Below are 13,106 nucleotides of genomic sequence, written 5' to 3'. Positions count from 1 at the left end.
AAAAAAAAAAAAAAAAAAAAAGATAAACTTGAATGATTGTAGGAAAATGGATGTACCAATAAAGTTAGGTTAAAAAAAAAAATCACACACAGGCTTAAATATCACACGGTTTCTTTTATACCAGAAACCCAAAGGACAAGTAAAGAGCAAACTAAAAGGGAAACAAAGGTAAGTAGGGAGATGTCTTTCTCAAAGGAGAAAAGGATCAAGAGAAGGGGAACAGAAGGGAAAGTTTATGAAGAAAGGAATTAAGACATGTCATGTGTCTTGCACCAGCTCCATACAAGGAATGCAGCGTTGCGCACTGCAAACATGGGCTAATAGAAAATAATAAATAGAACATCTTGAAAATGTAAAAAATAAGTCCCAGAAAAATGAGTGCAAGGCTCACCCCCAGGCCAACAGGACTCACATGCCCTGGGCCCTGGGAATTCGTGCCAGTTAATTCCAAGTTTTCGCCCTCACCAGGGCCTTCCAGAAGCACACGGCAGGTTGGCACAAGTTAGCTTTCCCGAACACAGGGCATTTTCAAAAACATGAAATCCCATGAATAGAAGGCACTGGTAACAGCAATCTGGAATCACCGGTGAGACAGCCTGGTAGCTGCAGGGCCGCTGTCATAGATGTTTGGCTCTGAGGTGGGGGCCGCAGGCTGGCCAGTGTTCCGACACCCGCTGCACACTGCAGAGGCCAAACTACGGCCTTCCAATGGGAGGCTGGCAACGTCTTTAGAAAAAAGCTATTCAAGAGATGCCAATTAAGACTGAGTGTGACTGGCTTCACACCAGGCGCCGCACTACAAATAGGCACAAAATTGAAAAGAAAGACCCCTGAAGCACGGAGGCGAAAATGAAAAGCCAAACACTGCCCAAAAAAGAACATATGAAAAGAATTTTAAATAAATGATTGCTTCCTCTGCGACTTTGCCGAAAATTCCGCCTACATTTCTGTAAGAGAAAAGGCCAAGGCGTGGCCTCCTCCTCTCCTTAGTAAATGTATTTTACTACAGTCTTTTTTCTTGGAGTTCCGCCCACTTGTTATTAAACACCTGCTTTCACCTACTGCTTTGTATTTTGGCTCTGGGTCCTCAGTTAAGCAATCAGCATGCAGCCAACCATTAGAAGGGCATCCCAGGAAGCTTCTAGAAGGCGTCAAGTTGAGACTGTGGGCTTTCCCTGGGGGCAGCTGACATTCAGCTGACAGTTCCTTACCTTTTCATGTGGTACCTTTGCTTGTAACGAATCTTATTTCAAACCTGATTGCTAAAAATGAATTATTTTGGTGCTTTATAATATCAACAAACTATATGTAAGAGAAAAAAGGATTTCTGGCAAGGAGATTCTGCTAGAATTTCAAAACTGTACTTGACCATAGGAGTATTTACTCACTCTTGAGTAGTACACAGGAATGGCCAAATTCAACAGGCTGCTTGGTACAGAACAGAACTGGACACTTTGTAACTTTTACCTCAAGTAAAGAAAAAAGGTACATGGGGCTAGAGAAACACTCACTTATAATTTATTTCCCAAAGGAAGGGCCTGACTTGAAGAATGTTCACTGAGATTCCATCTTACTCCCTCCCTGAAAGAACGACCTTTACCAAGACATCAGAGAATAATAATAATAAGGCTGATGGGGGGTCATCTACACTGTTCGTGGGAATATAAACCAGTATAAGCACTATGGAAATTAGCACAGAAATTACTCAAAAAGCTAAATTTAGAAATTCCATTTGGGCCAGCTACTCCCCTTCCAGGTATCTGACCCAGAGTAACATCACGCTGCAGTGATGCACACAACCCATGCTTATAGCAGCACAGTTCATAAAAGCTAAATCTTGGAAGCAGCCATATGTCCTCAACAGATGAGTGGAGAAAGAAAATGTGGCATTCACACACCGGGCAGCACTGCTCTGCCACACAGAAAGGCAAACTCCAGCCATCAGTAGGACTGTGGGTGCACACTGAGGCCATGATGTCAAGGGTAATGAATGAGAGCCACCAGCTTCTGTCCCACATGGTTTCCCTTCTGTGAGAAGCCCAAGCTATAAATAAAGAGAAAAACAAAGGACAGGCAGTGGAAAGTGGGGAGAGAGCTTTCTCAAGTGGGAAAGCAATCAAGAGATGGGGGGGGGGGTGAAGACAGAAATGGAGAAGAGGTCTGTACATCCACAACTCCACACAAGGAAAGTAAACAGCACGTAGTGCAAGCAGGTGTTTATAAATAAATTTTAAAGAGAATCTTCTAGAATGTTTGCTGATTCTGAGACCTCTTCCCAAAGATTCTGATTTTACTGATGCAGAATATGAGACATGGAAATCACTGTTGTTGCCAACAACAACACACAGGAGGTGATTCTCACATCTGGGTTAATTTGTGAAAAGTCACCCCTCAGTCTGCAGCACCCCAAAATTCCTCCAGGATCTGTACCCCAAAGACATGCACCTTCAAAATAAAAACACAACGACAAGGAAAAGCTATGATGATTCAATGCATACTTTCAATGTGACTCTTAAAAAATGTCAGCACATGACTATCACAGTAAACCTATTTTTAAAATTAGTCTACTTACTCATAAAACTTTAAAGCTTTCATAAAATGGTTTTTTGGCTGCTGCAAGAAGGCAGGTCAAAGTTAAGATCTTATGTGAGAATTGTTCAAAAGTCTTTTGGGGGTACACTAAAGGCTGTTTCCTAGAAAGCAGGAAAGCAGGCCTTCTACCTAGTGGAAGATGGTGATCACAATTAACTGGAGGTGGTGGTGGAGGCCAACGCTGAGCGCAAGCATGCTTGCTCTGGAGCTGTCCAAGCATGAAGCCACGAAAGGCACTTTCTAATACAAGGACTCAGAAAATTATAGGACCCAGGAGCCTTTCTCAAAACCAAAAGAAGGGGTCCAGGAAGGGCCAAAAAGGTGTGGAAGTCCCCAATGCAGAGATTCATCTCCAGAAGAAACTAAAAGAAAACCCGGTGTCTGGTGCCGAGGGAGCCAAGGCTCAGTCTGAATGTCTTAAACATAAGACAATACTTGGAAAAGAACCCCACACATCTGGAGATAGGCATGGGGGTAAGTCTATGGGACACCAAGCAAGCAAATAAAAAAGAACGATGAGGACCCAGGGATATAGCTCAGTGGCACAGCACCTGCCTGGCAAGTGCGAGGTCCTGAGTTTGATTCCCCACAAAAAAAAAAAAAAAAAAAAAAAAAAAAAAGATTGATGGGGGAAACTAATGCTATGCAGGAAAGTAAAAAATAATTATGGTTTTCTGAAGGCTTTGCTGTCAGTAACTCTCACATAGCTACGTGGAATGCCAAGCTAATTCTTGGGAGAACAGTGTAAGCACACTGGGAAGATGAGAAAATGTGAACCAGGACAAGGGAGAGAGGGGTGGGGACAGGGAGATAACAGATGCCCATCTTCAGTCTCTGTACCATGGGGACAGCAGACAACGCACTGATGAGACTAGTCAGTGTCAGTGTAAAATACTAGGTAGAGGCTGGAGTGAAATACAAAAGAAGAGTTGGTTTAAACCACTCCACAATGGTTGGATGCATGTGAATTTTTCTACTCAGTTCCTACTGTTCTACTAATGCATATCGTGGGCAAGCAGAAGTATGCATTTATTTGACAGAGTTTTTTGTCAGGCATATGGCTAGGAATAAGGAGATACATACATAGATGCTGTCCCTCAGTCGATGGAGTTTATGTTCTAGTGAAGAGAACAGTTAACATGAACAAAATAATCTGAGTAACATGTGGGGTGAGGGACCAGAAGTGAGCAGCTTTACTAGACAGGCAGGCAGGGAAGGGCTCCACGAGGCAAGGATGTGGGGCCAGCTTTGTAAGGAGCTAGCTGAACAGTGTCCCCAACTGGAGCCACAGGTAGCAGCCAACCAGCTCTGCAGATTCCGACCTGCGGCAAAGTGGTGCCAGCCGAGGTCACCCAGAGGAGCAGGAGCCACCCAGAGGAGGAGCCGAGGTCACCCAGAGGAGCGGGGATCATACAGCATCAAGCAGAGTCTGAAGGACCAGACTGTAAAATCTGGATTTCATTCCAAGTGCAACAGGAAGGCAGCAAGGCAAGTTTTGAGGAAGAGAGTGACATGATTTATATTTTGAATGACGACTTTAGCTGTTATGCTGAAAATGAATTGCAGAAGGATTGAAACAGAAGGAGAAGAGCAGCTGGAATCACTGTAGCTGTCCGGGCAATGAATGGCCAAGGCCTGGCTGGAGGCAATGGAAGCAGAAGAGTAGCCGCCAGGGAGTGTTTTGGAGAAAAAATGCACAGGACTTTTTGCCAGATCAATACGGAGGGCAAAGGGAGAACCACAGGACGTCTCCTCGAGGTTAGGATAAGTAAGCCGTCGGGGCATCACCGAGTGAAAAACAGAATGCCACAGGAGGTGACGTCAAGGCTTCCACTCAGATATGCATCCAAGACGCCCCAGACTAAGTCCCAGCAAACCTACCAAGTAAGCAGTTGTATATTTAAACCTGCAGCATCAAAGGCAGAGCTGCAGACCCCAATCTGGGTGACACCCTACTCCCACTTTTCCGTAGGCCCCAGGTCCAGGGCTCTGCTTCCCTTGTGCGCTTTTCCCACCTGCCTCTCGGTACTGCCTTGTCTCTACCATGAAACATGCTACAGGCAGCAGGCAGGTGCCTCCCCTACAAGTCTCTGATTTGATTCCAAACCTCTTCATTCCCACTGACTGTGTCTTCTGTCTTGGGTCCCACGCCTCACCCGCCCCCATTCTGTGCCTGCAGTCTCCTGGATTTGGGCTCCATAATCCTCTAGCCGTGCCTCCCTTCCACTCGTTTCTGCACATCATCTAAGCTTGGCCCTTGTGGGCAGGTTGGTGCACACCTCTGAATCAACTCCAACACCTGAAGCATAATAACTTTAGCTCGGGAGCCACTTGTTGGATAAAGAGACCACTCTTCTCCCCCTCTTAAAAGCCCCAATAAAACAAGCCGATCTGCAGGACATTCTCCCACCAAGCACAGCTTTCCAGGATATTCTTAAGCAAGACAGATCCTGAGCCCTCCCTTTGGCAAGCCAAGTTTCCCTAGTGCTAAGGGCTGCGGTGTTCTACTTGCCAGAAGGTTTAGATGAATAAAAATATCCAGGCCCTTGAAATGAAAATGGAGGGATGGTTTATAAATATCAATGATAATGGTTAGAACAAACGTTTGGTAAGTAATGTTATTTGCTGTTCCCTTCTGGATTGCTGCGGTTTTGTTTTTTGTTCTCCTGCTTCGACTGGGGGTGGGAGGAGAAACAGGGGTGTTTATTTTCTTAAGGCTATTTTTTACCCCAATATCACTTTTACATCAGTTGGGTTTTCACTAAATATTAATCTTTTCTCCTATGAATAGGCTAGCAGTTAGCCCCAATCCCCCAAGGTGAGAAAACACGTTGGAAATTTTTCCTCTACTTGAATCAAAGAGGCTTAATTATAGGACTTTCCTACTGCCTTTAAGTAGGTAAAAGGTGATGCCTGCCAGGCCCTTTGGGTATGTTTTCACACTGCTGAAGATAAAATAAATGTAAACTAAAAAGATTTGCTATGTTACTCATTGACTAGACCTAATGAGCAATGGACCAAAGAGAAGTAGACCCGGCCAAACCTCTGCTCATTTTCTTTCCTGAAAAGTGAGTGACTTTTATTTGCATTGTATCCAAACAGATTAAAGAAAACTAAACCATGAGGACAGTGGCTCTATTAGAGTGACTGAGTGGTTTTATTTTCATCACGGAATTCACAAGAAAAAACAAAACAAAACAAAACAAAACAAAACAACAACAACAAAAAAAACAGGTGGTTGAAAAACAGCCACCGCACTTAAATCTCAGAGTCCATACAGGCTGGAGAAAAGCACTACGGACTCCAGCCGTGGGCAGCTTGGACTTCAAGTTCAGGTCCAGGTGGAAGTGGGCCAAAGAAACCTTGGCTTTGATGGTGTCCAAGCACCAGGAGGCTGTGACTTCCGCAGTAACCCCAAATGGAACTATATGACTTTGAAACTTACTTGTTTCACATTATGATGTTATTTATCATGAAAATTCACCCTTAAAAAGTATTTTTATATCTTTTAAAACAGCTTATTTATTACATGCCTATCTCAATTCAATCAACCTCTTGACATTTGACTATTAAATTCTTTCCAGCTTTTATCTTGGATAAACGTTGTTCCAGTGCGTCATCAGTTCCTTTCCAACATGCTTCTAGAAGTGTAACCACTGGGTCTGAATGCATGCACAGTGTAGGGTTATTCACAGGTACTGCCAAACTGTCCTGTTAGACTATACCAGTCTATATTACTACAAGACTGGCACGTCTGGGGAATCATTCTTTTTGATCCTGGCTAAATTCACAGGTGACCAATGATACCCTTTTCTTCATGTACTGCTTCAACTTTCAATTACCAACTAATTGGTCACTAATGCTTCACTTCAATCAAGTTACTTAACTCCTGGGTTTTAGTTTTCCTTGTAAAATGGGGATATTACTTCTTGTTTTTCCATGTGGATGCTGCGAGGATAAATAAGGTAATTTAAGTAAAGTGTTTAGACCAGTTCCTGACCCATAATGAACTCACAGGAGTACCATCAGATATTTTAAAAATGCTTGCGTCTGTTCCTGTTTTTCTCTCCAAGGGCTTACTATTTCTTTCTGAGTGCTTAGTAATTTTTGAGAGCCCTTATTGCACAAGGAGATCAATCATCATTTTCCATATATAATGCAGATATTTCTTCAGTTTTATCATTTTCTATTTCAACCTGCTGATGACAGAGCTTGCTTGTTTCTTCTGTTGTTGTTCTTTGTTTTTGTTTTGCCCTGCAGATGTTTAAACATTTTATATCATCAAATCTTCTCATTTTCAGCTGGAATAAATTACAGAGATCAAAATGGGAAAACAGCTGAGGAAAGCATGCTTTGAAATAAGGATCAATCAATCTGAATCCATAAAAATTCAAAGTTCTTATATGAAAGAATGCTGTAAACAAACTTGCAGCACAAGGCAAATAAGCCCAAGAAGTGTAACAGACACAAAGCTAATTAGCTAACATACCAATCTGTAAGAACTTACAAAAATAATCAGGGACTACAAATAGGTTCAGAGAAAAAGAACTAAAAATGCCCCAATGCCCTCATCATCAAAATGAGGTGTCTTTTTCTGTATACAGACATAAAAAGATTCTAAAAATTATTCTATGTAACAGGTTCAGCTGTAGAGGATGTTCACTACACAAGGACCCTTGGGCAAGGCGGTGGGTGGGAACCAAATTCCCAATAACCTTCTACTCCTTCAGCCACCTGTCCCCAGGGAGGGCGGCCACATCCTCAGGCAGTAAGTTCAGAGTTAAAGTACAGAGCAAGAAATACGGCATGTCTTGTCTGAGTTGCAAAAGCACATATATGAACAAAAATTATGTGGAAATTAAAAAACTGTTCATGTAAAATATAATCCCAAAGTGGAGCAAGAGGATCTAAGAGGAAGTACATACATTTTTATCCCAAGCCGTCCTGTATTATTTGACTTTCAGAATGCGTGATTATTTTCAGTAAAGAAAATAAATTACTTTTGCTCATGTGATTTCTTCCTATGCCAGGTTTACAAGGAAATAAACATTCTGGGCAAGCCAAATACAGAGATTACAACAAAACCTGGAAACCCAAAACACAGACAAAAGTTCTGTCACAGTATCTAGGATGGTCCTGCACTCTTGATTCACTTGTTACTAGGTCAGAGCCCAATGTGCAGTCACTGGAGCCAGAATAACAAAGTTATAGAGCAAAAATAAAATAAAAAATAACATACATTGCTCATTTATATCATTGGCTCCAAGTAGTCAAAGTGTTCATTGAGAATATTTGTTGATTCATTCAACAAAGACAGTATGAAGTCTTACCATGCCCTGTACTTGTCAATGAAAACAGAAGAAGTCTGAACCTTACTTTTTGCATGAAGCCAGAAGAGACTATAGCCACCTTGTCTGGGAATATACTTGTGATGCCTGTGATTGGAATAATGGATTCAATCATAATAGAACACAAGAAAACACAGCTCAGCATTCTATAAAAAGGATTATATTCCATTCCCAAGTAGAATGTACAGTATTCCAGGGCTGCAAGGTTCTCACATTAATAGAATGAAGAATAAAAACTGTACAATCCTCTCAGAGGAGGCTGAAAAGGCCTTTGACAAAATCCATTCTTTTCATAATAATCACAAGCAAAGAATTACAGAGAAATTTTTTAACAAAAGACATATAAAAATTTCACAGTTAATGTTACACTTAGTGGTGAAAGACCAACTGTCTTCCACTCTGAATCAGAAACAAGACAAAAGGTTGACTCCTGCCATATCTATACTGATCTGGATTTTCTAGGCAGGGCTATTAGAAAGGAAAAGAAATATGCGATATGATCAAAATATATGGTGAAGGTTTCAGTTTTTAAGGTTTATGTCCCTCACTTATCTGCAAAACACCCCCAACTCCTATTTCCAACAGACTGATCTCACCATTCTTGCTACTTTCTGCAGCAGTTCTGAAAGTCCTCTTTCACAAATGTCTTTATCAAGTGTGGTCAAAAGTACAATGAATGCTTTTGAATATCACCCAACAGAAGGGAAAGCTCATAACACCATTACAGTGTGTTCCCGTCCACCTTTTTCATCAGATTTGGCACAAGTGACTTCTAGCTCTTCCCCAAACTCAAAAGGTCCATGAAAGGTATATGTTTTGAGAGACAGCCAGTAAGATAGCTCAGCAGACTAAGCGCCTGCTTAGGCAAGTGCGGGGACCAGGGTTCGAATCCCTGAGCTGGCCACTGAGATGTATCCCAGCACAGGGGAAGCTGAAAACAGGAGGATGGGCTGGTGAGATGGCTCAGTGGTCTAAAGCACCTACTTAGAACAAGCTCAGCGAAGCGCAGGGACCACGGTTCAATCCCCCAGCACCACATGCCAGCCAGCCCCACCCCCTGGTGGGCTGAGCTGGCCACACACACACACACACACACACACACACACACACATAAATAAATAAATAAATAAAATTAAAAAAAAAAAAAAAGAAAACAGGAGGATGACTACAAGTCTGAGCTGTGTAATGGGACTCTGTACCAAATACATAAAAAATAAAATAAAATAGCATTGAAAGCTACAAAATACTTAGGGATAAATTTCACAAAAGAAAACAGGATCCATATACTGAAAACTATGAAACTATAGAAAGAAATGTCGAAAGATTTATTTAAGTAGAGACATCTTTTTTCTTGGATTAGAAGATTTCATATTGTTAGATGGTAATGCTATCCCAACTGAACTACTGATTTAACAGAATCCTTATTGGTCTCAGCAGGCTTTTGAAAAAATAGAAATTGACAAGCTGATTATAGGATTTAAATGGCAATACAATGGAGACACCATAGCCAAAACTATATTGAAAAACAAAATTGGGAGACTGATACTTCCCAGTCTGGAAACACACTACAAAGCTATTACAGTTCTAGACAATGTAATACTAGCAAAAGAATAGGCAATGCGATTTGACTGAGAATCTAGAAATAAACCCTTACACATTCAGTTGATGGATTTTCCACAAAGGTACCGACACAGTTCAGTGGGGCAAGAATCCTCTTTGCAACAAATACACGAATGCTGGAACAACTGGAATCCAGGCACAAAAGAATGAAGCTTGAAATTCTACATGATCCCATTCATTAAAAACTAAAAGCTATTCAAATGTAAGAGCTAAAATTACAGAATGCCTAGAAGAAAATATACACATAAATTTTCTTGGGTTTTGTTTTCTTAGACAACAATTTCTTCAAAATGACACCAAAAACAAATAACAAAATAAAAACTAAACAGGGCATCATCAAAATTTTAAAATTCTGAGCCATAAATCGTATTAATTTAAAATTATAACCTAGAGAATGGGAGAAAATATTTATGAATCATATACCTGATAAGGAACTTTCAGTTTATAAAGAACCCTTAAAACTCAGTAAGTGACTCAATTAAAATTAGGCAAAGCCTCTTGACTATGACATTTTCCCAAAGAAGACATAAAAAGGGGAATAAGCATATGACAAGATGGTCAATGTCACATGATTATAGAAAACCAGACCAAAACTACAATGAGATACAATTTAATATATACAAGCGTGGCTGTAATAAAAAAGGATGATAGCAAATGTTGACAAGGATGTGAAAATATTGTAACACTTGTAAAGTGTGTGGCAGCCACTTTAGAAGCTGGTTGTTCCTTAAAAGGTGAACTGTAGAATTAGCTGCCATACAAACCAGCAATTTGACCCCTAATTACATAGCCAACAGCAACGAAAACCTATCTTTACCAACAACCTCCACATGAAGTTCTGAGCAGCATTATTCATAACAGCCGGAAAAGTAGAACTAACGTTGATGAATTAATAAAACATAGCCTGCCCATATAGAGAAATATTACTTAGCAATAAACAGAACTGAGGTACTGATTTGTGCTATAATATAAATAACCCTTAAAACATACCAATTGAAAGAAAGAGGCCATAAAACACATTTCCATTTACACAAAATGCTCAAAATAAGTAAGATAGATTAAGATACTATATATACACATTATATATATATATATATATATATATATATATATATTCCCCCATGGTGAATGTATTTATGTATTGTAAATATGTACTAATACAAAATAAAATAAATACTCAAAAAAAGCAAACAGAGACCGGAAGTAGATTAGTGTCTAATTAGGGTACATAGAAACAGGAAGCAGATTAGTGTTTAATTAGGGTAGAAAGCGCAAGAGAATAGGTAGGGATAGGTATTTACCCAATACTGCGATTACACTAATAATGAATCATACATTTTCAGTGCCTGAGTTTTCTGGTATATGAATTAACAAAAGTTGTTTTTAAAAAGAAATACTAATGTTACTGCTTGAGAAATAACTATTAATAGCACATAGAGCCCAGAGAAATAGTGGCAGCCCTACACGGAAAGGCTCAAGAGAACCTTATCAAAAGAGGAAAACACATGTTCACTGTTGGATACAATGAAGATTTTTAGGAAAGCTCAGCATGAGTGATAAGGATAAACTACTGGGCTCTGTGCTATTGATTTCTCAGACTCAAACAGATAGTTTCCTCTAATAAGCACTGCAGAGGAGAGCCATCGACGACACTGTAATCCCCACCAGCCACTCCAGGCTCCAGTCTTAACTACTGTTGGAGACAGCTAAGAACAAACAGATCCAAAATCTTCACGCCATCTACAAAGCCAAAGGTAAAAGCTAAGAAGGAGAGGACAGAATAAAGAGCAGTTTTGACATGCCCAGACTCCGAGAATACACTCATATACAACTGACCACATGTTATTTTGGTGTTGGTTTTCATCTGGAATCAAAAGTTTTGGATGGTGAAATTTCCGGGAAATGGCATGACTAACAGACCTAGCGATCCTAAGACAGTTTTTCGCTTCTACAACACTGTCTCAGACACCACAGCCACTGTCACTCCATATCTAGCACAACAAAACTCATTATCCGTGGTGTATGTATCTTTGCTTCTATTATCAAGCACAACTTTTTATTTAAATCACTTTCCATCTAAATGGATTACACAATCTCTAATATCATTTATGAGAAACTACAACACTCTGGGTATTTTCTGCTGTACTGGGTAAGAGGTAAGAGTTACATTTTAGGATTCTTCTTATTACTTATAGAATATTCCTTGATTTTCATAAAGGTAAAAGTCATTCTCTGTTACTCTAATATTTTGTGGCATCAGAAGTAAACTCAGAAATACCCAAATACCTGCTGGATTGCAAAAACGACTCTTGCATATCAGCTGTATTGGAATAATAATTTAATTCTATCGTTGCTGGTGCAGAAAGGTAAAAACATAACTCTTGCTTGAAATGAAAGATCTCACTCTGCTTTCAAGTAAGACAAAGGACATCAAACCTTATTTTCACCCATTGTTAAAAAATTTATACCTCTAATCAACATCCTCCAAAGTTCCTCAAAGCCACCAACATGAAGTCTCTGCCTTCCAGAGACTGTAAGAACCACATCATGACCAGGAAAGGAAGATCTGTAATAGGTTTTCGATTTCTGGTCGCTCTCCTTTGCAGAAGGACCTGTCTTCTGTGGCATTCATATAAACTTCAATAAAATGATGCTCCCCCGGTGACGCTGTGCACCGTAAACAACCCAAGGAGTGCTGGGGGTGGGGGCGCGTGGTAGAATGCTAGCTAGTTAGACATCCTGGAGCAGATTAAAAACGTTCCTCTGGTCCCTGTCATTTCCTTTCAGCAAGACCCTGTGGATGTCTACACAATTTAAAAAGTACATCACCTATCTCAATGAACAACGTAAGTGATCGCTTGGAGGGTTTTTTTTTTTAAAGCGTCGATGCAAAAATAACCGAAATACCTCTTTACTTCACCAGCTAATCACAGGGAATGCCAGCAAACAGTTGTTTAGTCCTGCGTACCTTCCTCCCTTTTACTTGTTGCTGAGAACATGGGGAAAAGAAACTTTAACGGAACATTACCACCCCAAACGTCGTGCACGATTCCCTAGCACGACCTTCAGCCCACGGGAACCGGACCACCTACAGGCTTCCCAGGACTTCCCAGCCCGCGAGTCTAACACACACAAGGACCCCCAGGAACCCCGGGCCTGCGGGCAGCTGCGCGCTCGGCTTCCCGCCGCCGGGGCAGGGGAGGCTTCCAGGGGCGCCACCGCCGGAGTCAGCCCCGAGCCCCGGGATCTGCTCGGACGCGGGGCGGAGAGGCAGAGCCCCGGCACGCTCCCGCTCTCCGACTTTCGCGTTCTTTAAAACCCCAGCGAGACGCACGCAAATGGCGTTTCTCGGAAGTTTCTGGCTCAGAAAGAAATCTGGATCAAACCCAAAGCCGAGCCCGGGCCGGCACGGCGCCCCGACGCGGAGGCCTCGCCCCGGGGTCCGCTCTCCCGCCCGGAGCCGGCCGGCCTGTCCGGCTCGCGCACTCACCGCTGCCGGGCTGCGGGGACAGCGTGGACACCGCGGTCTGGCCCATGGCCGGGGTG

The 13,106-nt window shown here is 41.6% G+C and overlaps 1 protein-coding gene across 2 annotated transcripts in view; it reads right to left on the bottom strand.

Annotated features, from left to right (window-relative positions):
• The window catches only part of Phactr2 (phosphatase and actin regulator 2), a 134,654-nt gene extending 121,554 nt beyond the window's left edge, over positions 1-13,100 (bottom strand). For both annotated transcript variants that reach the window (XM_004628551.2, XM_023712233.1), the window contains exon 1: positions 13,051-13,100. In XM_004628551.2, the coding sequence (XP_004628608.1) occupies positions 13,051-13,096 (46 nt within the window). In that variant the 5' untranslated portion in view covers positions 13,097-13,100. The remainder of the gene's footprint in view (positions 1-13,050) is intronic.
• Positions 13,101-13,106: the final 6 nt, after the last annotated feature.

This window comes from Octodon degus, unplaced genomic scaffold (assembly GCF_000260255.1).
Source record: "Octodon degus isolate 3935 unplaced genomic scaffold, OctDeg1.0 scaffold00024, whole genome shotgun sequence".
NCBI classification, from domain to species: Eukaryota; Metazoa; Chordata; class Mammalia; order Rodentia; family Octodontidae; genus Octodon; species Octodon degus.
The sequence above is the reverse complement of the archived record's forward strand: the minus strand, read 5'-3'. Positions and strand labels throughout refer to the sequence as shown.